Below are 27,943 nucleotides of genomic sequence, written 5' to 3' on the forward strand. Positions count from 1 at the left end.
AAGCAGCAAAATTATAGATGATATATTACAACACAACTTTAAAAATCACTTACAAAACATCGCACAGGCGGCCGCCCCGCTCTGCTTTTTAAGAAAACTAAAAAGCAAGCGTTGGCGCCCCTTTAAACATCTCGTTTTCAAGAAAACTATATTTTTTACATTTTATTTTAACTTATTTCCCCCCCCTCCCCCTCAGCACATTCACCTCATGCACAAACTCCCTTTTGTGTGGTATTTTTTTAGGGGCCGGGATCCCAAATGGCCGCCGCGGGGTCCCAATGGTTGCATCCACTCCTTTAAATAACACAATTAATTTAAAATATAAAATAAAGCCGAGCGGAAACACAATGTCCTCCTCCCTCCCGTGGTGGGATGGTGCGTGACGGACGTTTGCAATGGCGGGTTGGCCCTTCAGAGCTTTCCCTTTAGTTTTCCCCAATTAATGACCGTTAATTAGCGCGATAACGAGGCGGCCGCCCCTGTGCCGCCCCCTTTTGGACACACGGGGGTCGCTGTGGCTGGATCCACATGGGACAGAGGGACGAGGGCGCTTGGGCGGCCCCCCCACAGCCGCCATGTTTGACCGTCACCCCCTATTGCACCTGAACCCCTTTTGCGCCTCAAACAGGGCGACCCCGGCCCCATCCCCTCTGTCCGGTGTGGAAAATAACCCCTATATAACAAATAACCCCTTAGACGCCGCGAGCGGCCATCGGGGAGGCTGGCGGGAGGAGGCGGCCGCGCGGCGCTCGAGCCGCTCCCTCTCCGTGTCTCCATTGGCGCGGTTGGCTCCGGCGCCGGGGCGGCTCTAGGTGCGGCTCTAGCCCAGGAAGCAGGCGGGGCCGGGGCGCAGCGCCAGGCGCTGGCCGGGGGCCGCGGGGCCGGCGAGCCGCACGGCCCGCAGCGGCAGCTGCTCCGGCCGGGGGGTGCTCAGCTCCAGCGCCGCCGGGCCCGACTGCTCCTGGAGACGACACGGGACGGGGTCGCCCGGGGCACCGTGTGGTGGTGGCGGCTGCTTGGCCATGGGGGGCCAACACGCCGCCATGGTGGGGGGGCGCTGGGGCGGCCATGGGGGCCCAGTGTGGCGTATTCTACCATCCCTCCATCCCCCCTGTTCCTCCATCCCTCCAGTTCCACCATCCCTCCAGTTCCTCCATCCCTCCAGTTCCATAATTTCTCCATCTCTCCATCCCTCCAGTTCCTCCATCCCTCTTGTTCCTCCTGTTTCTCCATCACTCCAGTTCCTCCATCCCTCCAGTTCCTTCGGTCCCTCCATCCCTCCAGTTCCATCATCCCTCCATCCCTCCTGTTCCTCCATTGCTCCTGTTCCTCCATCCCTCCTATTCCACCATCCCTCTTGTTCCTCCTGTTTCTCCATCACTCCAGTTCCTCCATCCCTCCAGTTCCATCATCCCTCTATCCCTCCAGTCCCTCCATCCCTCCAGTTCCTTTGGTCCCTCCATCCCTCGAGTTCCTCCAGTTCCATCATCCCTCCATCCCTCTTGTTCCACCATCCCTCCAGTTCCTCCTGTTTCCCCATCACTCCAGTTCCTCCATCCCTCTTGTTCCTCCATCCCTCCTGTTCCTCCATCCCTCCTGTTCCTCCATCCCTCCTGTTCCTCCATCCCTCCAGTTCCTCCATCCCTCCAGTTCCTCCATCCCTCCATCTCTCCAGTTCCATCATCCCTCCATCCCTCCAGTTCCTCCATCCCTCCAGTTCCTCCATCCCTCCAGTTCCTCCATCCCTCCATCCCCATCCCCAATGTCCCCTCCGCGCTCACCGCGCAGCCGCCCTCCGCCGCCTTGACGTAGGGGCTGCTGTGGTAGCCCAGCTCCTCCTCGTTGGCCGCCAGGAAGCGCAGGGCGCGCCGGGGGTCACCGGAGCCGGGCCGGCTCCGGCACCCGCAGGTGAAGTTCTGCCGCGCCGAGACGCTCAGGAGCCGCAGGAACGTCAGCTGCACCACGCCCAGCGGCCGCGACTCCGCGTCCACGTAGGAGAACTGCGGAACCGGACACCGGTTAACGTGGGACAGTGGGCTGAGGGGTCTGCGGGGGGCCGGACCCCCGGGGAGGCGGCTGTGGAGGGGGAGATGATGGGAAGGGGGTTCAAGGTCAATGTGGGATGTTTCTCCGTCGCCTTAGACACCCCGCGGGGTCCTCACCTCGCTGCCCCAGCGCTGGGGATGCTCCTGCTCCAGCGCCGACACCTCCACCTGCGGGAGGGGAGGGGAAGGGAGGGGAGGGGAGGGGAGGGGAGGGGAGGGGAAGGGAAGGGAAGGGAAGGGAAGGGAAGGGAAGGGAAGGGAAGGGAAGGGAAGGGAAGGGAAGGGAAGGGAAGGGAAGGGAAGGGAAGGGAAGGGAAGGGAAGGGAAGGGAAGGGAAGGGAAGGGAAGGGAAGGGAAGGGAAGGGAAGGGAAGGGAAGGGAAGGGAAGGGAAGGGAAGGGAAGGGAAGGGAAGGCCATAAGTGAGTGGGGAGCCCCACGGCGCCCTCTTTGAATCACAGAATCATTTCGCTTGGAGAGACCCTGCGGATCATCCATCCAACCATAACCCACCTCCAGCACTAACCCCCGTCCCCGCGACCCTCTGAACACCTTTTCAACCCCTCCAGGGCAGTGAGTCCAGCTCTGCCTGTCCAACACCTTCCCATGGACAACTTGTTCCTCACACCCCCCCTCAACCTCCCCGGCACAACCTGAGCCGTTTCTTGCCCCATCGCTTGGGAGCAGAGTCCAACCCCCTCCATGCCCCGAGCTCCTTTAGGCCATTCAGAGATCAGTCACCCCCATCTCCCGTTCTCAGCTGACCCCCCCGTCCCCCCGCACCCCTCACCTCCTGGGTGTCGGCGCTGGGGAACACGCAGGTCTCCCCGCCCGCCGTGAAGTTGCAGTAAACCTTGAAGGAGTCTCTGGCGCAGCCCTGGTTGGGGTCGATCCAGTATTCACCTGCGTGGGAGGAGCGGGGTGAGCACCAGCGCCACGCTCAGCACCACGCTCAGCACCGCGCTCGGCGCCGCGCTCCCCGCTCACCGTCCGGCAGCCCCGGGTGGCTGAGCCGCAGGTCCTGGCAGGTGCGCGCGGGGCTGTCGCGGGTGCCCGAGGGGCGCCGCAGCCCCTCGATCTCCCGCTTGAGGGAGCTGAGCGAGCCCAGGATCTCCTCGGCGCCCTCGGCCGCCGCGCCCTCCTGGTCGCGCAGCAGCCGGCTGCCGTCGACGGAGCGCCGGCTCTTCTTGGGCAGCTGGATGGGCAGCGGCTGGATCACCTCCCCGGGGGGGCCCTGCGGCGGGGGCACCGTCAGCGCCACAGCTGCGACCCCCACCCACGCTCAGCGTTCTGAGGCGGGAACCCCCCTCCGCACCCACCCGCGCGTCATTTCACCTGCGAGGGGCTGTTCTATCTGTTTCCCCAAAAATAAGACAGGGTCTTAGACAATTTTTGCTCCAAAAGATGCTTTTTTATGCGTATGGCTGCCTGGACGCTGTTTAAATCGCCTTTCTTAATGAACTGTAACTAGGGCTTAGTTTTGGAGTAGGGCTTATGTTTTAGGTAGGGCTTATTTTCGGAGCAGGGCTTATATTTGGAGCAGGGCTTATATTTGGAGCAGGGCTTATATTTTAGGTAAGGCTTATTTTCAGAGTAGGGCTTATATTTAGTGTAGGGCTTATATTTGGAGTAGGGCTTATTTTTGGGGAAACAGGGTACGTGTCACCCCTTTCCCTTGAGCCGCTCACCGGGTGTCCGGGGGGTCCTGGGGGTCCACGTTCACCTTTGGGTCCGGCTTGGCCCTGGAGGAAAGAGACGCTCAGGGACACCGGGGCTGAGGGGGGGGACATGGTGGGGACACCGGGGCTGAGGGGGGGGACACAGTGGGGACACGGTGGGGACACCGGGGCTGAGGGGGGGGACACGGTGGGGACACGGTGGGGACACCGGCTCAGCGCTTACCATGGCTCCCTTGGCACCTTTGGGTCCCGCCGGGCCCTGTGAAGCAAGAGCAGGAGTCAGTGCCCGGGGCTGGCGTGGGGGGGACACAACAGCCCCCCAAAAGCCCAAGCACAAGTGAGGGGGGGGACACAGGGACACTCACGGGAAGGCCGGGGGGGCCGGTGGGGCCGATGGGGCCGGTGGCACCAGGGATCCCCTGTGTGAGCAGAAACAGCGTGAGCACACGGGGACGGCCCATCCAACACCCCCAGAGACCCCCCCCCATGCACGGACCCCCAACCGCGCCCCCCCGCGCTCACCGTCTCTCCTTTCTGCCCCACGGAGCCCGGGGGGCCGGGGAGGCCCCGGTCGCCCTTCTCCCCCTGCTCCCCGGGGGGGCCGATCAGGCCGATGAGACCGGGGTGGCCCTGGGGGGACACGGAGGGGACATGGAGGTGACAGCCCCCAGGGGACCCACAGGGGGCGGTTCGGGGTCTCCGCTGGGTGTCACCCCCCAGGGGGGTGACCCCGAGCCCCCGTCACCCCGCTCACCTTCTCTCCTTTGGCGCCGGTGTCGCCCTTGAGGCCGGGGAGACCCGGGGGGCCCTGCGGGGGGGCGGGGGTGAGAGTGGGGAGCGCAAAGCGGGGACCCCCCCTCGGGGGGCACTCGGGGGCACTCGGGGCCGCACTCACCACTGGTCCCGGTGGCCCGGCCTGGCCCGCGGTGCCCGGTTTGCCTTGTTCTCCCTGCGGGGGGGACGGGACGGCTGAGCCCCGCGCTCCGACACCGGCGGCTCCGGCGCCGCGCGCCACGGTCACCCCGCGGCACGGTCACCCCCGCGGCACCGGCCCCTCCCGCGGTGACAACGGGACCCTCACCCCGATCTGCCCTGCGCTGCAGCGCCCCCCGCGCTCCCACCCGGGACCCCGGTCCCAACACCGGGACATTAGCACTTGTCACTGGGACACTGGCACTTGTCACCGGGATTGTGGCACTGGGACACTGGCACTTGTCACCAGGGTGCTGGCACTGGGACACTGGGACATTGGGACTTGTCACCAGGACGTTGGCACTGGGCACTGGGACACTGGCACTTGTCAACAGGACGTTGGCACTTGTCACCGGGACAGTGGCACTGGCCACCAAGATGCTGTCACTTGTCACCGGGATGGTGGCCCTTGTCACTGGGATGGTGGCCCTTGTCACTGGGGCACTGGGACTCGTCACCGGGATGGTGTCACTTGTCACAGGGACACTGGGGCTCGTCACCAGGACGGTGGCACTTGTCACCAGACACTGTCACTTGTCACAGGGACACTGGGGCTCGTCACCGGGACGGTGGCACTTGTCACCGGACACTGTCACTTGTCACAGGGACACTGGGACTCGTCATGGAGACGGTGGCACTTGTCACCAGACACTGTCACTTGTCACGGGGACACTGGGACTTGTCACCGGCGCTGTCACTTGTCACCGGCGCTGTCACTCACCACGGAGCCGGGCAGCCCCCTCAGCCCGTCGGGTCCCTGCTTCCCCGCCAGGCCCTGGGGGCCCACGGGCCCCGTCTTGCCAGGAGCCCCCACGGCGCCCGGTTCCCCCTGCGGTGACAAAGGACACAGAGGTGACAAAGGACAGAGCGGTGACAAAGGACACAGAGGTGACAAAGGACACAGAGGTGACACCCCGGGCACGGAGCCCGGCGGGGCCACCGGGTGTCCCCGAGTCGCTCACCTTGGCGCCCTTCTCGCCCTGACGGCCCTCGGGGCCGGGGGAGCCGGCGGGACCCTGGGGAGGAGACACGGGGTGAGGGATGGGACACGGGACAGGGACACGGGACAGGGACACGGGACAGGGACACGGGACAGGGACACGGGGCGGGTGACACCGGGCAGGTGACATGGGGTGAGGGACAGGGACATGGGGCGAGGGGCGGGGGACATGGGGTGGGTGACATGGGGTGAGGAATGGGGACATGGGGCGGGTGACACGGGGTGAGGGATGGGAACACGGGGCGGGGGACATGGGGCGGGGGACAGGTACACGGGGCAGGGGACGGGGACACAGGGCGGGTGACACGGGGTGGGTGACACAGGGTGATGGACGGGGACACGGGGCGGGTGACACGGGGTGGGTGACACGGGGCGGGTGACGGGGACACGGGGCGGGTGACATGGGGCGGGTGACACGGGGACATGGGGCGGGTGACACGGGGCGGGTGACACGGGGTGGGTGACACGGGGCGGGTGACACGGGGCGGGTGACACGGGGACACGGGGCGGGGGACACGGGATGATGGACAGGGACACGGGGCAGGTGACACGGGGCGGGTGACACGGGGCGGGTGACACGGGGTGATGGACGGGGACACGGGGCGGGTGACACGGGGCGGGTGACACGGGGACACGGGGCGGGTGACACGGGGCGGGTGACACGGGTTGATGGACGGGGACATGGGGCGGGTGACACGGGGACACGGGGCGGGTGACACGGGGCGGGTGACACGGGGCGGGTGACACGGGGCGGGTGACACCGGAGCTGTCACCCGACGTTACCCTCTTCCCCAGGGGGCCGGGGGGCCCGTTCTCGCCCGTGGGGCCCGGCGAGCCCTGCGGGGGGACAAAAGGGGGTGAGCGAGGACGAGGGGACCGGGGGGGGACCCCGAAATCCCCGGGGGGTGCGGGTGAGCCCCCCCGCGCCGCGGCACCCACCGGCTCCCCGGGCTCGCCGTCCTCGCCGCGCTCGCCCTTCGCTCCGTCCTGGCCCTGGGGGGGACGGGACAACGCGGGGTCACCGCGAGAACCCCCGAACCCCAACACGCGTCCCGGGGGGGGGACGGGACACTCACCCTGGGGCCCATTTCACCGGGGGGGCCGGGGTCGCCTGGGAAGCCGACGGGGCCCTGGAACAGAGGGAGGAGATGCCGGGGGGGCCCGGACACCCCCACGAACCCCCCCCCAGCGAACGCCCCCCCGTGTCCCCCGTTTTGGGGGGCACAGGGCACTCACGGGGTTGCCCTTGGGCCCGTCGTCGCCGGGGGGGCCCTTTCCTCCCGGGGGCCCCGCGGCCCCCGCGGCTCCGGCTTCTCCCTTCTCCCCTCGCTCTCCTCGCGGGCCCTGCGGCGCAATGGGGGGTCAGCGGCGCAATGGGGGGGTCAGCGGCGCAATGGGGGGGTCAGCGGCGCAATGGGACAATGACGGTGTCCCCGCCATCACTCACCTTGACCCCCGGCTCTCCTTGGATTCCCGGAGCCCCCGACTCGCCGGGGTCCCCCTGAAACGGCAACAGACAATCAGCGCCCCCCCCGTGCCCCCCCCATGACCAAACCCCCCTTGACACCCCAATAACGCAGCTCCCGCCCCCCCCCCCCCAGGGGGTGAACCCCAATATCCCGGACGTACCTTCTCACCGGGGGGGCCCAGGTTGCCGACGCCGCCGGGGGGTCCCTGGGGTCCCTGTGGGGTGGGGGGGGCAGAGCGGGTCACCCCGGGTCACCCCAATGGGGATGGGAATGGGGGGGCGGGGGGGTCACTTACGTCCGCTCCAGAGGGTCCAGCGGGGCCGCGGGGACCTGGGGGGCCAGGGGGGCCCTGGGGGGGGGGAGGAAGCAGAGGGTGAGGACACCCGTGGGACCCCCACCCGGAGTGACGCGGGGGGGCTGTCACCTACCATGGGGCCAACGTCACCCGTCTCGCCCTTTTCACCCGCCGGCCCCGGCAAACCCTGCGGAGGGGGAGTTAATTAACACGGGGGGGATAATTAACGAGGGGGGGCACACGGCGGGTGGGGGGGACACTGGGGGTCTCACCTGGAGCCCGATGGGGCCGGGGGGGCCGTTGAAGCCCCGCGTCCCCTCGTCGCCCTTGGCCCCGAAGTGGCCCTGGGGACCCCGGGCGCCCGGTTCCCCGTCGGCGCCCTGCGGGGGGGGGGGGGTCACATCGTCACCGTCACCGGGGGGTCACGGTGACACCCCCCCACATTGTGCCCCCCCCATTGTACTCACGGCTGCTCCGGGCTGCCCGACCGGCCCGATGGGCCCGGGGGGGCCGGGGGGACCCTGTGGGGACAGAAGGGGACGGTGAGGCCGGGGGGGGGACAATGGGGACAAGGCGGGGGGGGCACGGCCACTCACGTGCTCGCCCTTGTTGCCTTTGGTTCCCTTCTGGCCCGGCTCGCCCACCTCGCCCTGGGGGGGACGGGACGTCAGCCCGGGGGGGGACACGGGGACACCGTGGGGGGGGGACACGGCGGGGGGGGACACTCACCTTGTCACCGTCCTCGCCGGGGCCGCCGGGGGGGCCCGCGGGGCCCGGCAGCCCCACGGGGCCCTGGACGCCGTCCCGGCCGGCGGGACCCACGGGGCCCTTCTCGCCCTGGGGGGGCAATGGGGGGTGAGGGGTGCGCCCCCCCGTGTCCCCGCGTCCCCGCGTCCCCAGGCACTCACGGGAACTCCTTTCTCGCCGGCGGGGCCGGGGGGTCCCTGCGGGCCCGGCCGCCCGGGGGGGCCGACGGGGCCCCCCTGCCCTGGGCCGCCTCTCTCGCCGGGGGAGCCCTGGGGGGGCACATGGATATTTTGGGGGGGGGGCCAGGAGCGTGGGGACAAACGGGGGGGTCATCTGGGGGGTGACACTCACTGCAGGTCCGGGGGGTCCCGCTGGTCCCTCGTTGCCCTTCAGCCCTGGGCCGCCCTGCGCCGGGGGGGGCAGCGCGGGGTGGGGGGCAGTGTGATGGGGGGTCAGGGCTATGGGGGGGTCAGGGTCGGGGGGGGGGCGCAGCACCGGGGGGGGCAGCACCATGGGGGGGTCAGCGCCATGGCGGGGGTCAGTGCCATGGCGGGGGGGCAGCGCCATGGGGGGGGGGCAGCGCCATGGGGGGGGGGGCAGCATGATGGGGGGGGTCAGTGAGATATAGGGGTCAGAGCCATGGTGGGGGTCAGCGCCATGGGGGGGGGGTCAGCGTGGTGTCCCGGGGGGGTCCTGGAAGGGGGTCCCAAGGGGGTTTCCCGAGGGGAGGGTCCCGAGGGTGGTCCCGGGGGGGTTCCGGGGGGGGGTCCCAGGGGGGGTCACGCGGGGTTCCCGGGCGGGGCCCCGATGGGGGGGTCCCTATGGGGGGGGTCCCGAGAAGGGGTCCCAAGGGGGGGTCCTGAGGGGGGAGGTCCCGGGGGGGTCCTGAGGGGGGTCCCGGAGGGGGGGTCCCGGGAGGGGGGGTCCCGAGAAGTGGTGCCGGGGGGTTGGTCCCGAGGGGGGAGGTCCAGGGGGTGGTCCTGGGGGTCGTCCCGGGGGAAGGGTCCCGGGGGGGCTCCCGAGGCGGGGTGTCCCGAGGGGGGGCTCCCGAGGGGGGTCCCAGGGGGGTCCCAGGGGGGTCCCGGAGGGTCCGCGGTACTCACGGGGGTGCCGGGCAGCCCCCGCTCTCCGGGGAAGCCCCTCAGCCCGGCCGGACCGTCCTTCCCGGGGGAGCCGGCGGGGCCGGGGTCTCCCTGGGGGGGGCACAGGGTGAGCTGGGGGGGTCACCCCGGTACCACCCCCCCCTACCTCCCCCCCTCACCTTGGTGCCCTCCTTGCCCGGGGGGGTCACCCCGATAACCCCCCCACCCCGCCCCCCCCTCACCTTGGTGCCCTCCTTGCCCGCGGGGCCCGGCAGCCCCTGCTCGCCGGGGGGGCCGGGGGGGCCCGGGTGGCCGCGCTCCCCCATGGGGCCGGACTCACCGGCCGCTCCCTGCGATGGGGGGGGGACAAAGTCAGCGCGGCCCCGCGGAACGGGGACCCCCCCCAAAACCCACCCACCCCCCCAAAACTCACCTGGGGTCCCACCACCCCGGGGGGGCCGGGGGGGCCGGTTTTGCCTTGGAATCCCTGGGGGGGGAGAGGAGAAGGGTGAGGGGGGGTCACCCGGGGGGGGGACACGGGTGGGGGGGGGGGACACGGGGACACTCACGACTTCGCCGCGCTGGCCCGGGTGGCCGGGGAGCCCGTCCTTGCCGGGGGGGCCCTGCGGAGGGGGGTCAGAGCACGGGGGGGCACCCGGTACATATGGGGGGACCCCCGGTACATATGGGGGGACCCCCGGTATTTACATGGGGGGACCCCCGGTATTTACATGGGGGGACACCCCGGGATTTATGGGGGGGACACCCCGGTACTTACGGGGGGTCCTTTGGGTCCTGGGAACCCGTTGGGTCCCTGCGGTCCTGGCAGCCCCTATGGGGGGGGAGAAAGTGCTAATTAACGCTAATTAACGCTAATTAACGCTAATTAACGCTAATTAACGCTAATTAACGCTAATTAACGCTAATTAACGCAGAGATCATTAGCGGAGCGGCACGGACACACCCATGGAGGTGTGTGTGCTGGGGGGTGATGGGAGGGCGATGGGGGGACAATGGGGGGGTCTATGGGGGACAATCGGGACAATGGGGGGGCAATAGGGGGACAATAGGGGGCGCCCAGCACAGGTGGGTGACACCCCAGGGACCCCCCCACCCAAAACCCGCCCGGGGGGGTCACTTACCCGTTCGCCGGGGGGGCCGTGGGGGCCGTCGCTGCCAGACGTGCCCTGGGGGGGGGAAGGGAGGATGGGGACAGTTTTGGGGGTGCCCATAGGTGACACCCCCCCCCCAGCTCCCCCAAACTGACCTTGGCCCCCGACTTCCCGGTGGCTCCGCGCGGTCCCCGTTGTCCCCTGGGCCCCTGCAGGAGGATGGGGGGGGGGGGGTGACGGATGGGCCGTGGCCCCCCCACAATGTGGGGGTGCTGGGCTGGTTGGGTTTGGGGGGGCACAGTACGACCCCCCCATTAACCCCCCACTCACCGTGGGGCCGCGCTCCCCCCTGGGCCCCGATTTGCCGGCCAGACCCTACGAGACAAATCAGTTCAGAGACTCGTTTTGGGGGGGGGGGGGGACATAGGGCAGGGACCCCCCCCCACCGGGGGTGTCCCAAGGGGGGGGCACTCACCCGCGCGCCCTTCTCGCCGTTGCTGCCGGGGAATCCGGGGAACCCCTGGGACCCCTGGATGGAGACGGGGGTCAGTGGGGTTTGGGGGGGTCAGGGGGGTTGGAGGGGGTCAGTGGGGTGGGGGGGGGTCAGTGGTGTTTGGGGGGGGGTCACTGGTGTTGGGGGCGGGGTCAGTGGTGTTGGGGGGGTCAGTGTTTTTGGGGGGGTCAGTGTTTTTGGGGGGGAGGGTCAGTTGGGGGGTCTGGTTTGGGGGGGGTCAGTGGGGTTTTGGGGGGGTCAGTGGGGTTTGGGGGGGGGTCAGTGGTGTTTGAGGGGTTCAAGGTGTTTGGGGTGGGTCAAGGTGTTGGGGGGTCAGTGGTGTTGGGGGGGGTCAGTGGGGTTTGGGGGGGGGTCAGTGGGGTTTGGGGGGGTTCAGTGGCCACACTCACCTTGGGCCCCTGGCGCCCGGGGTACCCGGGTAGACCTGGCACCCCCAGCTTCCCCTGCGGAAAAGAGATGGGGGGGGGTCACAGGGTGCAGGGGGGGTCACGGGGGGGTCACGGGGGTGTCCCCTCGTTGTCCCCTCACCTTCTCGCCGACCAGCCCCACGGGCCCGGGGTCACCGGTGGGTCCCGTCCGTCCCTTGGGCCCCTCGGGTCCGTCCTCGCCCCGCGACCCGGGGACCCCGATTTCACCCTGGGGGGGGGACACAGCGGGGCGGGGGGGTGTCAGGGTAGTCCCACACCCATGGGTGGGGGAGACACACCGGGGACCCCCCCCCACACCTACCCGGTCGCCTTTGACGCCCACGTCGCCCTTGAAGCCGGGGAAGCCTTCCTCGCCCTGCCCGGGGATGAGGATGGGGATGGGGACGGTGACACCGGGGGGGACAGACGGGGACACACAGACAGACAGACGGACAGACAGACGGACAGACAGACGGACAGACAGACACCCACCTTCTCGCCCTTGTGTCCCTTCAGCCCGCGGATGCCGTCCACCCCCTGGGGACAGAGAGCGGGGTGACACATGGCATGGGGGTGACACACGGTGTGGGGGGTGACACATGGGGGGGTGACACACGGACAGTGACACCGCTCCCGAATCTTCATGGTTTGTCCCCAAAAATGCCCCCCCCAAAAACCCGGCACTGACCTTGACACCGCGTGGCCCCGGGTAACCAATGGGGCCCTGGGGACCCGAGGGACCCTGCGGGGGGACAGGGACACCGGGGGGGTCACAGAGCGTGGGGTGACCCCCCCGGGGACGGGGACACGTGTGGGGACACCCGGGGGGTCACAGAGCGTGGGGTGACCCCCCCGGGGACGGGGACACGTGTGGGGACACCGGGGGGGTCACAGAGCATGGGGTGACCCCCCCCGGGGATGGGGGCGCTTTACCTGGTTGCCCTTGGTGCCGGGGGGACCCTCCTTGCCGGGGTGGCCCTGGGGACACGAGGGGACACAGTTGAGATGGGACACGTGAACACCCCCCCCGGTGTGGGTCCCACCCCCCCCCGGACCCACAATCAGCCCCTCGGGGGTTTGGGGACTTGGGGACATGGGGACAGTGGGGCAGGTGTGGCCGGAGCAGCCTTGGGGGGTCACCCTGGGGGTGACACTGCGGGGGGTGACAGTGCTGGGGGTGACACTGCGGGGGGGTGACACTGCGGGGGGGCCACTCACGGGGGGGCCGTCGGAGCCGGGCATGCCGGGCAGGCCGGGTTTCCCTTGGGGACCCTGTGACAGAGCAGCCGGGTGAGCGGTGGCACCGGGGGGGCAGGGGGGGCACAGCTTTGTGTGTGTCCCCCCCCATTTCCCCCGCACCCCCCGGGGGGACCCGGCCCCACCTTCTCTCCGGGGGGGCCCGTGGCGCCTTGTGGTCCTGGAGCCCCTAAAACACAGAATGGGGGGGTTACCCCATTGTGCCCCCCCTCGCTGCGGGGGGACAGGAATGGGGGGTTACCCCGTTGTGCCCCCCTCGCTGGGGGGGGGGTCGGAATGGGGGGGTTACCCCGTTGTGCCCCCCTCGCTGCAGGGGGACAGGAATGGGGGGGGGTTACCCCATGTGCCCCCCCTGGCTGGGGGGGCCGGAATGGGGGGTCACCTGCGTTCCGGGGGTCCCCTGCTGGCCGGGGGGTCCGGGCTCCCCTTGTGGCCCCTGTGACGATGGGTCGGGAATGAGGACGCTGTTGGGGACACGCGGGTGTCCCCGGGGGTGTCACGGGGTGGGGGGGCATTGGGGGGGACACGCTGGGTGCCCCCCCAGACTCACCAGGTTCCCCTTGGGCCCCACGGGACCGTCCATGCCACGAACACCCTGCGGGGACACGGCATGAGGGGGGACGGGGGACACGGGGGGACGGGGGGGACAGGGGACATGGGGACAGGGGACACGGGGGGACATGGGGACACGGGGGGACATGGGGACACGGGGGGACATGGGGACACGGGGGGGACAGCAGGTTTTTGGGGACACGGGGACAGGGACACAGGGGGGACAGCGGGTTTAGGGGGACACGGGGACAGGGGTACGGGGACGAAGGACATGGGGATGGGGGGACAGTGGATTTGGGGGGACATGGGGACGGGGGACACAGGAATGGGAGCAACAGCAGGTTTGGGGGGGACACAGGGACAGGGACACGGGGGGACAGCGGGTTTGGGGGGACATGGGGACAGGGGGAACAATAGGTTTGGGGGACACAGGGACAAGGACACGGGGGGACAGCGGGTTTGGGGGGACATGGGGACGAGGGACACGGGAATGGGGGGGACACGGGGATGGGGGACATTGGGTTGGGGGGACACAGGAACAGGGAGACATGGGGACATGGGGACATTGGATTTGGGGGGGGACATGGGGAGTGGGGACACGGGGAGGGGGGAAATTGGGTTTGGGGGGGACAGCAGGGTTGGGGGGGACAGTGGGATGGGGGGGACAGTGGGAGGGGGGGACAGTGGGAGGGGGGGGACAGTGGGAGGGGGCTCTGCCCGTGTCACTCACCGGGGGGCCGGGGATGCCGGGGGGGCCTTTGGGGCCCAGCAGCCCCCTGGGTCCCTGTGGGGACACACGGGGGGGGGTCAGTGGTCACCGGAGGGGGGGCGGGGGGGGTGGGATGTGACTCCCCCCCCCAGGTGCCACCACTTTGTCCCCCCCCAGTACCGCTTCTCCGGGCAGCCCTCGGGGTCCCACGTCTCCATCGTCACCCTGCGCAGGGACAAGGGACAATGAGGAGGGGGGTGACAATATGGGGGGGGGTTGATATGGGGGGGCCACCCCTCGGCGGCCCCACTCACCCTCTCGCCGTCCTCGCCGGGGGGGCCGGGCAGCCCCTGCGCGCCGCTCTCGCCCTGGGGGGGACACAGGCGCTCAGGCGGGGCCGGCGCGGGGGGGGCGCTGCGGTTTTGGGGGGGGGGGGCAGGTGTGAATGGGCCCAGTGTGCGGTGTGAATGGGGCTCTGTGCGCCGCGCCCGCTCCGCCCGCGGTTTGGGGCTCGGCCGGGACGGGGGGGGGCGGGGGGGGTGGAGGGGTGTGGAGGGGGCGGGGGGGTGTGGGTACCCCCCGGTTTGAGCGGGGGGGTACTCCCCGTTTTGAGGGGGGGGCGTGGGTACCCCCGGTTTGAGCAGGGGGGAGTGTGGGTACCCCCCGGTTTTGGGGGGGGGGCTCCGGCGCTGCCGCCCCCCCGCGGCGGGGACTCACCCGGTGGCCCTTGTCGCCCGGTAGACCTGGCAGCCCGTCGAAGCCGCGGTCGCCCTGGGGGCACAGGGGTGGCATTGAGGGTGCGATTCGGGGTGGGGGGGGGGAGCTGGGGTGCCCCCCAGGATCAGCCGACCTGGATGAGCCCAGAGCAGCGGGATGCGGGTAAACCGGGACCAGTGGGGGAAACCGGGATCAATGGGATCCAGGGGAAACCGGGACCGGTGGGGTAAACCAGGATCAGTGGGATAAACCGGGACCAGTGGGACCCAGGGGAATCCGGGACCAGTGGGGTAAACCAGGATCAGTGGGATAAACCGGGACCAGTGGGATAAACCGGGATCAATGGGACCCAGGGGAAACCGGGACCAGTGGGATAAACCGGGCCCAGTGGGATAAACCGGGACCAGTGGGACCCAGGGGAAACCGGGACTAGTGGGACCCAGGGGAAACCGGGACTAGTGGGATAAACCGGGACCAGTGGGACCCAGGGGAAACTGGGACCAGTGGGGTAAACTGGGATCAATGGGACCCAGGGGAAACGGGGACCAGTGGGATAAACCGGGATCAGTAGGATAAACCGGGAGCAACGGCATCTGGGATAAACTGGGACCAGGAGGATCCAGGGTAAACTGGGACCAGTGGGGTAAACTGAGACCAGTGGGGTAAACCAGGACCAGTAGGATCCAGGGTAAACTGGGATCTGAGATAAACCAGGACCAGTGGGATAAACTGGGGCCAGTGGGATAAAGTGGGATCAATGGAATCCAGGATAAACCAGGATCAGTGGGACAAACCGGGATCAGTAGGATCCAGGGTAAACTGGGACCAGTGGGATAAACCGGGATCAGTAGGATAAACCGGGAACAATGGGATCCAGGGTAAAGCGGGACCAGTGGGATAAACTGGGACTAGGAATAAACCGGGACTAGTGGGATCAACCCCTCAGAGGGACCCCCAAATCGGGGTTGGGGGGGGTTGGTCCCACATTGTCCCGCAGGACCCCAGTGTCCCCAGGTCACCCCGGCCCAGAGCCTGGGGGGGGACCCACGGGTGGGGGGGAACCCAGGGTGGGGGGGGACCCCAAAGGTGGGGGGGACCCCAAGGGTGGGGGGGGACCCCAGGGTCGGGGGGGACCCCAAAGGTGGGGGGGGACACCCCGTTACCTTCACGCCAGGGTCACCGGGCATCCCCCGCGCTCCATCGGCCCCCGGGCGGCCCTGCGGGACGGGGGGGTCAGCAGGGGGCACAGACCCCCCAAAACCCCCAGACGCCCCAAAACCCCCCAGACCCCCCAAAACCCCCCAGACCCCCCAAGCCCCCCAACTCACCCTCCGGCCGGGCTTTCCCGGGGGGCCCGTCAGCCCCTGGGGACCTCGGGGACCCTGTTGGGGGGGGCAGAGTGTTAATGAGGCGCCGGTTAATGAGGTGCCGGTTAACGAGGGGGGGTCGCAGGGGTGCGCTCCACCCCCCCCACTCACCTGGGGGCCGAAGTCTCCGGACTCGCCCTTCACGCCGGTGCTGCCGGGCTGGCCCTGCGGGACGGGGCGCTCAGGGGGGGCCAGCACCCCGAACCCCAAACCCCCGGACCCCCCGAACCCTGAAACCCAAACACCCCAAACCCCCCAGACCCCCCAAACACTGAACCCCAAACACCCCGAACCCCAAACCCCGAACCCCCCAAACCCTGAACCCCAAATCCCCTAAACCCCAAACCCCCCAAACCCCCCAAACCCCCTGAACCCCGAACCCCCTGAATCCCAACCCCCCCAAACCCCCTGAACCCCCTAAACTCCCCTGAACCCCAAATCCCCCGAACCCCCCAAACCCCAAATCCCGCGAACCTCAAATCCCCCGAACCCCCCAAACCCCCTGAACCCCCCAAACCCCAAATCCCCCAAACCCCCCAAAGCCCAAACACCCCAAACCTCAAACCCCCCAAATCCCCCGAACCCCCCGAACCCCAATACCCACCATGGGCCCGGGGCGGCCGGTGTACCCCATGGGTCCGGGGGGGCCCCGCAGGGCCAGCTGGGGGGCAAAGCACACGGGGGGGTCATTCCTCAGATGGGACCCCTCCAATATGGTGACCCCCCCAAAATGGGGACACCCCTCCCAAGATGGGTGATTTCCCCCCAAAATGATGACCCCACCAATATGGTGATCCCCCCCGATATAGTGACCCCCCAAAATGGGGACACCCCCCCCCCCCAATATGGAGACCTGCTGCCCAAAATGGTGACTCCCCCCCAAAATAGGGACACCCCCCCCAAAATGGGGACACCCCCGATATATTGACACACCCTCCCCCCCCAATATGGTGACTCCCCCCCAGAATAGGGAAACCCCCCCAAAATAGTGACCCCCCCCAAAATGGGGACAGCCCCCCAATATGGTGATTTCCCCCCGATATAGTGACCCTCACACTGATACAGTGCCCCCCCCCAAAATGGGGACAGCCCCCCAATATAGTGATCCCCCCCAATATAGTGCCCCCCCCCCAAAATGAGGACCTGCTGCGCAATATGGTGACTCCCCCCCAGAATAGGGAAACCCCCCCCCAAAATAGTGACCCCCTCCGAAAATGGGGACACCCCCGATATATTATCCCCCCCAATATGGTGCCCCCCCCCCAATATGGTGACCCCCCCCCAATATGGGGACCTGCTACCCAATATGGGGACGCCCCTCCAGAATAGGGAAACCCCCCAACATAGTGACCCCCCCCCAGCATGGTGCCCCCCCCCCATGGCGCCCCCGCTCACCCGCGCCTGCTGCAGCAGCGCCTGCGCCTGCGCCTCCTGCGCCGCCACCGCGGGGCCCTTGTCGCCCCCCCCGCTCCCGAAGCGGAACTGGGACACGGACACGCTGGGGGGGGGGGGGCCCGGGGGACGGGACCCCCCCAGGACTCAGAACGGGGGGGGCGGGGGGGGCGGGGGGACGCGGCCCCGCGGGGACTCACCGGCAGCATCATGGACGTGCCGGGGGGGCCGGGGGTCCCGTCCGAGCCGGGGAGGCCGGGCCGCCCGGGGGGGCCCTGGGGGCGCACGGGGGGTCAGTGGTGAAAAGGGGGGGGCAGTGGTGAAAAGGGGGGGGGGTCAGTGGTGAAAAAGGGGGGGGGGTCAGTGGTGCAAATGGGGGGTGGTCAGTGGTGCAAGGGGGGGCAGTGGTGCAAAGGCGGGGGGTCGGTGGTGCAAAGGGGGGGGGGTCGGTGGTGCAAAGGGGGGGGGTCGGTGGTGCAAAGGGGGGGGGGTCGGTGGTGCAAAGGGGGGGGGGGTCGGTGGTGCAAAGGGGGGCGGTGGTGCAATTAGGGGGGGTCAGTGGTACAAGGGGGGGCAGTGGTACGGGGGGGCGGTGGTGAAAAGGGGGGTCAGTGGTGCAAAGTGGGGGGGCAGTGGGGGGGCAGTGGTACAAGGGGGGGTCAGTGGTACAACGGGGGGAGGGGGGGGGGGGGTCATGCCCCCCCCACTCACCCTCTCTCCGGGCTCTCCGGGGGCGCCCGGGGGTCCCTGTGTCCCCGGTGGTCCCGACATGCCCTGGGGGGGGGACACAGGGGGTGATGGTGGCACCGGGGGGGGCAATGGGGACACCCCCAAAGCATCACCCGGGGGGGCGGGGGGGGGGGTCTTACCGCGGGGCCCTCGGGGCCGGGGGGGCCCTCCACCAGCATCCCCTGCGGAGAGAGGTCACGGGGGTGTCAGCGGGGGGACACGGGTCACACATGGGGGGACACGGGCGACACGTGGGGGGGACACGGGCGACACGTGGGGGGGACACGGGCGACAAATTGGGGGGGACACGGGCGACAAATCAGGGAAGGACATGGGTCACAATTTTGGGGGGACATGGGTCACAATTCGGGGGGGACATGGGTGACGATTTGGGGTCACACGGGTCACAATTTGGGGGGGTCACCCGGGTCACAATTTGGGGGGGGGCACACGTACCGGTTCAAAGACGGCGGGTTCCCCCTTCTCGCCCTTGTAGCCGCGGGCGCCGCGCACGGCCTGGGGGTGGCACACATGTACCCCCCCCCAGAGACCGTCAGTGCCGGCACGGGACCCCCCCAAACTGAAACCCCCCCATACAGAACCCCCCATACACACACATGTACCCCCCCCCAGAGACCGTCAGTGCCGGCACGGGACCCCCCCAAACTGAACCCCCCATACAGAACCCCCCCATACACACACATGTACCCCCCCCGGGACCATCAGTGTGGGCATCGGGACCCCCGGGATCCCCCGACCCCCCATGAGGACCCCCCAAACTGAACCCCCCCCATATAAAACCCCCCCCCATACACAGACGCCCCCCATATAGACCCCCCCAACACAGAAGCCCCCCCCCCCCCCCCCCCAAAAATACAGACAGCCCCCCCCAAATGAAGGTCGGGGATTTGGGATTTGGGAACTGGGGGGGGAACGGACCCCAGTTCAAATCCCAGCGCCCCCCATGGCCTGGGGGGGGAAGGGGGGGGGTGTTAATTACTTCGTCCCGCCAGGGTAATTAACACCAGCACCGCCCCTAATTTGGGGGGGGGGGCAAAGCATATGGGGTTGATGACGTCACGTGTGGCCCGAGTGATGTCACAGCCCAGACAAGCGGGGGGGGCGGTAAATGGGGGGGGGGGGCACATGGGACAAGACGGACATGGAGATGGACGGACAGACGGACGGACACTCAGGCCCCCCCCGACTTACGCCCATCTCCTCGGGGGGGTCCGCATACACGTACTCGTACCCCACGGGGACCCCCCCCGCGTCCTCCTCCTGCGGGGGGGGGGGCAGCCCCGCGTCCTGGGGGGGGGACGGGACAGGTCATGGGGGGGAGGCGGGTGGGACGGACACACGGACAAGCCAAGCGACGGACACACAGCATGGGGGGGTGGGAAATGACCCCCCAAAACCCACCCGGATCGTTTTGGGGGGGGGTGTTTGGAATTTTGGGGAGGTGGGAAATAAAGGCAGGGCTGGAAGGGCCCCCCCGCTTTATTTCCAGCGCCGGGACGGACGGACGGACGGACGCGGGGTCGCTCTCTACCTGCCGGTAGCTGTTTCCTCGGGGGGGGGCGCTCAGGCCGGATTTGGGGGCCCCCCCCAGGCTGGGGGCCGTGCTCATCATCCGCTGCTTTTGCGGGGGGGGGCCCTTGGGGGGGGGGGCGGGAATTTGGGGAGGGGGGACAAAACACAAGGCGTGAGCTCCTGGGGGTGCCACAAGTTGGGGACCCCCCCGCACCCATCAGCTCCCACGCTGCTCTTCGGGGGTTGTTTGGGGGGGGGGGGCACACTGCGAGGCAACAGGACGGACACACAGGACAGACGGACGGACGGACAGACCCCCCCCTGCCCCCCCCGCCGTTACCTTTGCGGGGTCCCCCCCCGGGGGGGGCCCGTCCTCACTGTTACCATAGTAACCGGGGTACTCGTAGTACTCCCCGGGCTCCTCGGAGAACTTTGGGGGGGGGGGGGCACGGCCATAGCGGGGCGGGGGGGCGAGAAGGGGGAGATGTCACCGGCTTGGGGGGGAGAGGGGGTCACCGGGGACACCCCCAAACCATTGCGGGGGGGACACATCAACCCCCCCAGGGAGGAGGGACCGCCCCCCCCAAATCCCACATCCCCCATATCCCACATGCCCCCAAAATCCCGCGTCCCCCCAAATCCCGCCCCCCCAAATCCCATGTCCCCCCAGATCCTGTGTCCCCCCAAATCCCGTGTCTCCCCCAAACCGCGCCCCCCCAGATCCTGTGTCCCCCAGATCCTGTGTCCCCCCAAATCCCGCCCCCCCAGATCCCGCGCCCCCCCAAATCCCACCCCCCCAGATCCTGTGTCCCCCAAGTCCTGTGTCCCCCCAAATCCCGCCCCCCCAGATCCTGTGTCCCCCAAGTCCTGTGTCCCCCCAAATCCCGCCCCCCCCAGATCCTGTGTCCCCCAAGTCCTGTGTCCTCCCAAATCCCGCACCCCCCCCCAGATCCCGCACCCCCCCCAAATCCTGTGTCCCCTCCAGATCCCGCACCCCCCCAACTCCCGCCCCCCCACCTCCTCCCGGGCGGGCTCGTCCGCGGGGGGGTCCCCGCGCCCCCCCCCGGCGCAGGGGGGGCTGTAGCGCTCGCAGTACTGGAAGGCGGCCTGGGGGTCGGGGACGATGAGCAGCTGCTGGATGTCACCCTGCGGGACACGGGGGGGTCAGGGGGGCGACACCCCAACCCCCCCCCAGTAAAGCGCGGTGCCCCCCCGCACCTGGAATCCCTCGTCGCCCAGGACGGTGAGGCCGCGGGTGTCGATGTGGGGGCGGGGCCCGAGCGGGAGGGGCTGCGTGTCCCCCCCCCCGCAGTCCCGCAGCAGCGTGGCCGAGTCCCCGCGCACGCTCACGGCCACGCGGTGCCACCTGCGGGCACGCGCACGTGGGACACGGCGAGGGGGGGGAGGGGAGCCCCGATCCCCCCGGGACCCCCCGGGACCCCCCGTTCACTCTGAGACCCCCCATGATCCCCCCGGGATCTCCCGTTCACCCCGGGACCCCCCACTGGCCCTGGGACCCCCTGTTCACCCCGGGGTCCCCTTGATCCCCCTGGGACCCCCCATTAATCCTGGGAACCCCCTGATCCCCCTGGGACCCCCCGTTAATCCTGGGAACCCCCTCATCCCCCTGGGACCCCCCGTTAATCCTGGGAACCCCCTGATCCCCCCGGGACCCCCCGTTAATCCTGGGAACCCCCTGATCCCCCTGGGACCCCCGTTAATCCTGGGAACCCCCTGATCCCCTGGGACCCCCGTTAATCCTGGGAACCCCCTGATCCCCCCGGGACCCCCGTTAATCCTGGGAACCCCTGATCCCCCTGGGACCCCCGTTAATCCTGGGAACCCCTGATCCCCCTGGGACCCCCGTTAATCCTGGGAACCCCCTGATCCTCCTGGGACCCCCGTTCACCCCGGGATCCCCCATTAACCCCGGGACCCCCCACCTGAGCCCCCTGGGACCCCCCAGGACCCACCTGCCGTCCACCCTGGGACCCACCTGAGCCCCCCAGGACCCCCACATGTCCCAGGACCCACCTGAGCCCCCCAAGACCCACCCGATCCCCCCGGGACCCACCTGAGCCCCCCTGGGACCCCCGTCCCCTCTGGGACCCCCCAGGACCCACCTGCCGTCCCAGGACCCCCCACCTGTCCCAGGACCCCACCTGCCGTCCACCCCGGGACCCCCGTCATCCCCGTCCCCCGTCCCCCCCGGGACCCCCGTCATCCCCGTCCCCCCGTCCCCCCGGGACCCCGTCCCCCCGGGACCCCCGTCATCCCCGTCCCCCCGTCCCCCCCGGGACCCCGTCATCCCCGTCCCCCCGTTCCCCCCGGGACCCCCGTTCCCCCCGCCCCCCCCGCACCTTCCGTCCGCCAGGTCGCCGCCCCCGAAGCGCGGCTGCCGGTCCCCGTAGAGCAGGCGCGGGCGCGGGCCCAGGAGCAGCCCCAGCGCGGGGGCGCCGTCCCGGCCCCGCACGGACAGCACGAGCCGCGCCCCGCGCTCCGCCCGCAGCAGCGCCAGCAGCGAGAACTGCGCGGGAAACCCGCCTGCGGGCGGCGGTCAGACCGGACACACGGACAGACAGACAGACAGACACCCCGAACCCGCCTGCGGGCGGCGGTCAGACCGGACACACGGACAGACAGACAGACAGACAGACACCCCGAACCCGCCTGCGGGCGGCGGTCAGACCGGACACACGGACACACGGACAGACAGACACCCCGAACCCGCCTGCGGGCGGCGGTCAGACCGGACACACGGACAGACAGACAGACAGACAGACACCCCGAACCCGCCTGCGGGCGGCGGTCAGACCGGACACACGGACACACGGACAGACAGACAGACACCCCGAACCCGCCTGCGGGCGGCGGTCAGACCGGACACACGGACACACGGACAGACAGACACCCCGAACCCGCCTGCGGGCGGCGGTCAGACCGGACACACGGACACACGGACAGACAGACAGACACCCCGAACCCGCCTGCGGGCGGCGGTCAGACGGACACACGAACACACGGACACACGGACAGACACACGGACACACGGACAGACAGACAGACAGACAGACGGGCACACGGACACTCCGAACCCGCCTGCGGGCGGCAGTGAGACCGGACACACGGACACACGGACAGACAGACACACGGACACACAGACACCCCGAACCCGCCTGCGGGCGGCAGTGAGACCGGACACACGGACAGACAGACACCCCGAACCCGCCTGCGGGCGGCAGTGAGACCGGACACACGGACACACGGACAGACACACGGACACACGGACACACGGACTCCCCGCACCCGCCTGCGGGCGGCAGTGAGACCGGACACACGGACAGACACACGGACACACGGACAGACAGACAGACACCCCGCACCCGCCTGTGGGCAGCAGTGAGAACCGGACAGACAGACAGACAGACAGACACCCCGCACCCGCCTGCGGGCGGCAGTGAGACCGGACACACGGACAGACAGACAGACACACGGACACACGGACAGACAGACACCCTGAACCCTCCTGCGGGTGACAGTGAGCGACGACACACGGACAGACAGACAGACAGACAGACACCCCGACCCATGGGACAGACAGACACCCCGAACCCGCCTGCGGGCGGCAGTGAGTGATGGACACACGGACACCCGAACCCCGATCCGCAGGACAGACACCCCCGAACCCCCCCCCCAGACCAGGAGACCCCAATGTCCCCATGTCCCCAGATGTCCCCGTGTCCCCCCATCATCCCCATGTCCTGCGATGTCCCCGTGTCCCCAGTGCCCCCATGTCTCTGATGTCTCCAGGTCCCCCGACATCCCCGTGTCCCCCCCGATGTCCCCGTCCCCACCAACGTCCCCACGTCCCCATGTCCCTGATGTCCCTGTTTCCCCCCGACATCCCTGTGTCCCCCGCGATGTCCCTGTCCCCACCAATGTCCCCATGTCCCCAGTGTCCCCATCCCCACCAACGTCCCCATGTTCCCCTGTCCCCATGTCCCTGTGTCCCCACGTCCCCGTGTCCCTGATGTCCCTGTTTCCTCCTCGACATCCCCATGTCCCCCTTGATGTCCCTGTCCCCACCAATGTCCCCGTGTCCCCATGTCCCCATCCCCACCAAAGTCCCCATGTCCCCCTGTCCCCACGTCCCCCCCAATGTCCCCCTGTCCCTGATGTCTCTGTTTCCCCCCGACATCCCCGTGTGCCCCGCGATGTCCCTGTCCCCCCCAATGTCCCCGTGTCCCCATGTCCCCACGTCCCCCCCGGTGTCCCCGTGTCCCCAGTGTCCCCCCGTGTCCCCCGTGTCCCGTGTCACTCACCGGGGAAGAGCTGCCGGGTGGGGGCGCTGAGCTGCGCCCCCCGCGCGATGCGGAACGCGCCGTCGGTCCCGGCGCCGTCGGTCCCGGCGCAGAACCCCGGGACCCTGCGGACGCTCCCGGGCGGCGCCCGGAGCCGCAGCAGCCGCAGCACGTCCACGGGGGCTCCTGGGGACACGGGGGACACGGGGGAAGTGAAGGGACACGGGGGGACACGGGTGGGCATGGGGGCACACGGGGGGACCCTGCGGACGCCGTCGGGCGGCGCCCGGAGCCGCAGCAGCCGCAGCACGTCCACGGGGGCTCCTGGGGACACGGGGGACGTGAGGGGACACGGGGGTACTCCATGGTGGAGATGCTGCGCCCCAACACACTCCGGCACCGGGGCTGTGGGGTGCCGTGGGATGTCATAGGGTGCCATGGGGTGCTATGGGGTGCCATAGGGTGGAATGGGGTCCCATAGGCTGCTCTGGGTGCCATGGGGGGTGCCATGGGATGTCATAGGGTGCCATGGGGTGCCCTGGGTGCCATAGGGTACCGTGGGGTGTCCTGGGTGCCATAGGGTACCATGGGTTGTCCTGGGCACTATAGGGTGCCACGGGGGCTATGGGGGGCCATAGGGTGTCATGGGATGTCATAGGGTGCCATAGGGTGCCATGGGTGCCATAGGGTGTCATGGGTTGTCCTGGGCACTATAGGGTGCCACGGGGGCTATGGGGGCCATAGGGTGTCATGGGGTCCCATAGGCTGCCCTGGTGCCATGGGGTGCTATGGGATGTCATGGGGTACCAAGGGGAGCCATGAGGTCCCATATGACGCCATAGGGTACCATGGGATGCCCAGGTACCATAGGGTGCCACGGGGGCTATGGGGCACCATAGGGTACCATGGGGTGTCATGGAGTTCCATAGGGTGCCCATGGGATGCCATAGGCTCCTATAGGATGCCGTGGGGAGCCATGGAGTCCCATAGGGTCCTATAGGATGCCGTGGGGAGCCATGGGGTCCCATAGGGCTCTATAGGATGCCGTGGAGTCCCATAGGGCTCTATAGGATGCCATGGAGTCCCATAGGGCTCTATAGGACGCCGTGGGGCACCGCAGCCGTGCCCCCCCCGCTATCCGAATTCCGATCCCCCCCCGGGACGCCCATGAACGGCCCCTTTGTTCCGCACCGGGACGGCGCCCGAGCCGGGGGGGCGCACCGGGGCCCGGGCGGGGGGGGCTCACCGGGCCCCCGGCTGCCGGAGCCACAGCCGCCCCCAGACCCCCCCAATGTCCCCCCAACCGCCCCCCGACCGTCCCCCGGCCCCGCTCCTGTTTTCCCCATCGCAGCATCTGCTGAACCCATCAGGGGCGGCCGCCAAACCCTGGCCCGGGGGGGGACGGACGGACAGACGGACGGACAGACGGACGCGGAGCCCCCGCAGTGACCCCAGTGCACCCCCAACACCCCAACACCCCCCAGACCCGACGGGGCGCGCGGCCACGGGGCCCGCGTGTGTCCGTGTGTCCGTCCGTCCGTCCGTCCGTCCGCCTCCCATCCCCCCCCCGCCTCCCCCCACCTGCGTTTCTCATCATCCGGGCCCGTGGCACCGGGATCGGGGCCCCCCCGGCCCCCCCGGCGCTTGGCCGGGACCCCTGGGCTGGACTGGGATAGACGGGCTGGACCGGGATAGATGGGTCATACTGGGTCCATTGGGCTGTACTGGGATAGATGGGCTGTACTGGGATAGATGGGCTGTACTGGGATAGATGGGCTGTACTGGGATAGATGGGCTGTACTGGGACCCTTGGGCTGTACTGGGATAGATGGGCTGTACTGGGATAGACGGGTCATACTGGGACCATTGGGCTGTACTGGGATAACTGGGTCATACTGGGACCATTGGGCTGTACTGGGATAACTGGGTCATACTGGGACCCTTGGGCTGTACTGGGATAGATGGGCTGTACTGGGATAGCTGGGCTGTACTGGGATAGATGGGCTGTACTGGGACCCCTGGGCTGTACTGGGATAGACGGGTCATACTGGGATCATTGGGCTGTACTGGGATAACTGGGTCATACTGGGATCCTTGGGCTGTCCTGGGACCTCTGGGTCATACGGGGACCAGCCCCGTCCCCCCCATCCCCTCCAGTTCCCCCTGTTCCCCGTCCCCCCCATTCCCTGTCCCCCCATTCCTGTCCCCCCCGTTCCGTGTTGTCCCCGTCCCCCCATTCCCGTGTCCCCCCTGTTCCCCGTTCCCGTGTCCCCCATTCCCCGTCCCCCCCGTTCCCTGTCCCCCCATTCCTGTCCCCCCGTTCCCGTCCCCCCTGTTCCCCGTTCCCCCCATTCCCCTTCTCGTCCCCCCTGGCCCGTGTCCCCCCCACTCCCGTTCCCTGTCCCCCCGTTCCCGTTCCGTCCCCCCGGCGGCCCCTCCCGGCGCACAGAGGCACCTTTCATTCATCCTCAGCCGCGGGAGGAAAAGCCATTACGGGCACATAACTCAACTCCCGGGGGGCACGGGGGGGCCCCTCCCCACCCCCCTTCCCCGCGACGCTGTCACCGAACTCCTGGGTCCTTCTTGAGCCCCCCCGGTGCTCCCCGAACTCCTGGGTCCTTCCTGAGCCCCCCCAGCGCTCCCCGAACTCCTGGGTCCCCCTTAGACCCCCCGGTGCTCCCCGAACTCCTGGGTCCTTCCTGAGCCCCCCGTGCCCCCCGAACTCCTGGGTCCCCCTTAGACCCCCCAGTGCTCCCCGAACTCCTGGGTCCTTCCTGAGCCCCCCAGTGCTCCCCGAACTCCTGGGTCCCCCTTAGACCCCCCAGTGCTCCCCGAACTCCTGGGTCCTTCCTGAGCCCCCCAGTGCTCCCCGAACTCCTGGGTCCTTCCTGAGCCCCCCCGTGCCCCCCGAACTCCTGGGTCCCCCTTAGACCCCCCAGTGCTCCCCGAACTCCTGGGTCCTTCCTGAGCCCCCCCAATGCTCCCCGAACTCCTGGGTCCCCCTTAGACCCCCCAGGTGCACGCGAGACCCCCAGGTGCTCCCCGAGCCCCCGGACTCCTGGGTCCCCCCAGCACCGGCGCTGTGGGGGCTCAGCAATGGGGCGCAGCGGCCGGGGGGGGGCCGGGGGGGCCCGGGGAAGGTGGTTTTTTTGCGGGGGGGCACCGGCAGCCGCTCCCGACTGATCCCGGCCCAAGGAATTTCCAGCGGCCGCTGCCAGTGGAAAAAGAGCCGGAAGGTGGCGGGGAGGGGGGGGGGGCACGGGGATGGGGGGGACACGGGGACGGGGGGACACGGAGGGATGGGGGGATGGGGGGGACACGGGGGTCCCCACACTCTGCCATGGACGGGGGGTCCCCGGCACCCCGGGAGGGTCTGGGGGGGCACGGGGGGGACACGGGGTCCCCCCACTGTGCCATGGCCGGGGGGTCCCCGGTGCCCGGGGGGGCGGGGGGGGCGGCCCCGCGGTCCCTCGGGGCCACCGGGCCCGGCCGGCGCTGGCCCCGGGTCCCCCCCGCTATAAATAGACCCGGAGCCGCCCGCGGTGCCCACGGGGCTAAAAATAGCGCGGGTGGGACCGCGGTGGTTGGACCGGCCCGGTACTCCCAGTATAGACCAGTACAGACCAGTATAGCCCAGTACAGACCAGTTACACCCAGTACAGACCAGTACGGTTACACCCAGTATAGACCAGTGCAGCCCAGTTACACCCAGTGCTCCCAGTATCAGCTCCAGGTGCCTCCCATTATCAGCTCCAGGTGTCTCCCAGTTACCAGCACCGGGACCCCCAGTGCTCCCAGTATCAGCTCCAGGTGCTCCCATTATCAGCTCCAGGTGTCTCCCAATTACCAGCACCGGGACCCCCCGGTGCTCCCAGTACCGGGTCCCAGCAGCATCCCGGCCGCTCCCCCCCAGTTCCCCCAGTTCCCCCCCAGTCCCCCCAGTTCCCCGCACCGGTCCCGCTCCCGGTCCCACCTGGTTCCGCCGCCGCGGGCCGGGCCAGAGCGAGGAGCCCGAGGAGGGCGAGGGGCAGCGCGGGGCCGTGCGGGGCCATGGGGGCCGGTCCGA

The 27,943-nt window shown here is 69.2% G+C and overlaps 1 protein-coding gene across 1 annotated transcript; it reads right to left on the minus strand.

The window, feature by feature from the left end:
* COL11A2 (collagen type XI alpha 2 chain) lies at window positions 1-27,942 on the minus strand. The gene is given in 67 exon segments (XM_082076751.1): window positions 1-961; window positions 1,782-2,000; window positions 2,163-2,213; window positions 2,834-2,946; window positions 3,031-3,277; window positions 3,732-3,785; window positions 3,946-3,981; window positions 4,088-4,141; window positions 4,245-4,352; window positions 4,477-4,530; window positions 4,618-4,671; window positions 5,416-5,523; window positions 5,657-5,710; window positions 6,478-6,531; window positions 6,634-6,687; window positions 6,771-6,824; window positions 6,931-7,038; window positions 7,142-7,195; window positions 7,324-7,377; window positions 7,459-7,512; window positions 7,592-7,645; window positions 7,731-7,838; window positions 7,926-7,979; window positions 8,055-8,108; window positions 8,188-8,295; window positions 8,367-8,474; window positions 8,557-8,610; window positions 9,309-9,398; window positions 9,530-9,637; window positions 9,721-9,774; window positions 9,857-9,910; window positions 10,066-10,119; window positions 10,430-10,474; window positions 10,555-10,608; window positions 10,730-10,774; window positions 10,875-10,928; window positions 11,303-11,356; window positions 11,442-11,549; window positions 11,643-11,696; window positions 11,813-11,857; window positions 12,009-12,062; window positions 12,254-12,298; window positions 12,539-12,592; window positions 12,703-12,743; window position 12,746; window positions 12,960-13,013; window positions 13,128-13,172; window positions 13,860-13,913; window positions 14,019-14,063; window positions 14,153-14,206; window positions 14,556-14,609; window positions 15,719-15,772; window positions 15,884-15,937; window positions 16,034-16,087; window positions 16,527-16,583; window positions 17,318-17,404; window positions 17,515-17,589; window positions 18,026-18,088; window positions 18,184-18,225; window positions 18,500-18,559; window positions 19,256-19,351; window positions 19,917-20,006; window positions 20,594-20,722; window positions 20,795-20,942; window positions 21,937-22,120; window positions 23,899-24,063; window positions 27,851-27,942. Coding segments are annotated over 67 exon segments (5,022 nt in total). The 5' UTR covers window positions 27,930-27,942; the 3' UTR covers window positions 1-820.
* Between the last annotated feature and the right edge of the window lies 1 nt (window position 27,943).

This window comes from Streptopelia decaocto, assembly GCF_964273445.1.
Source record: "Streptopelia decaocto genome assembly, contig: HAP1_SCAFFOLD_339, whole genome shotgun sequence".
Lineage (NCBI taxonomy): Eukaryota > Metazoa > Chordata > Aves > Columbiformes > Columbidae > Streptopelia > Streptopelia decaocto.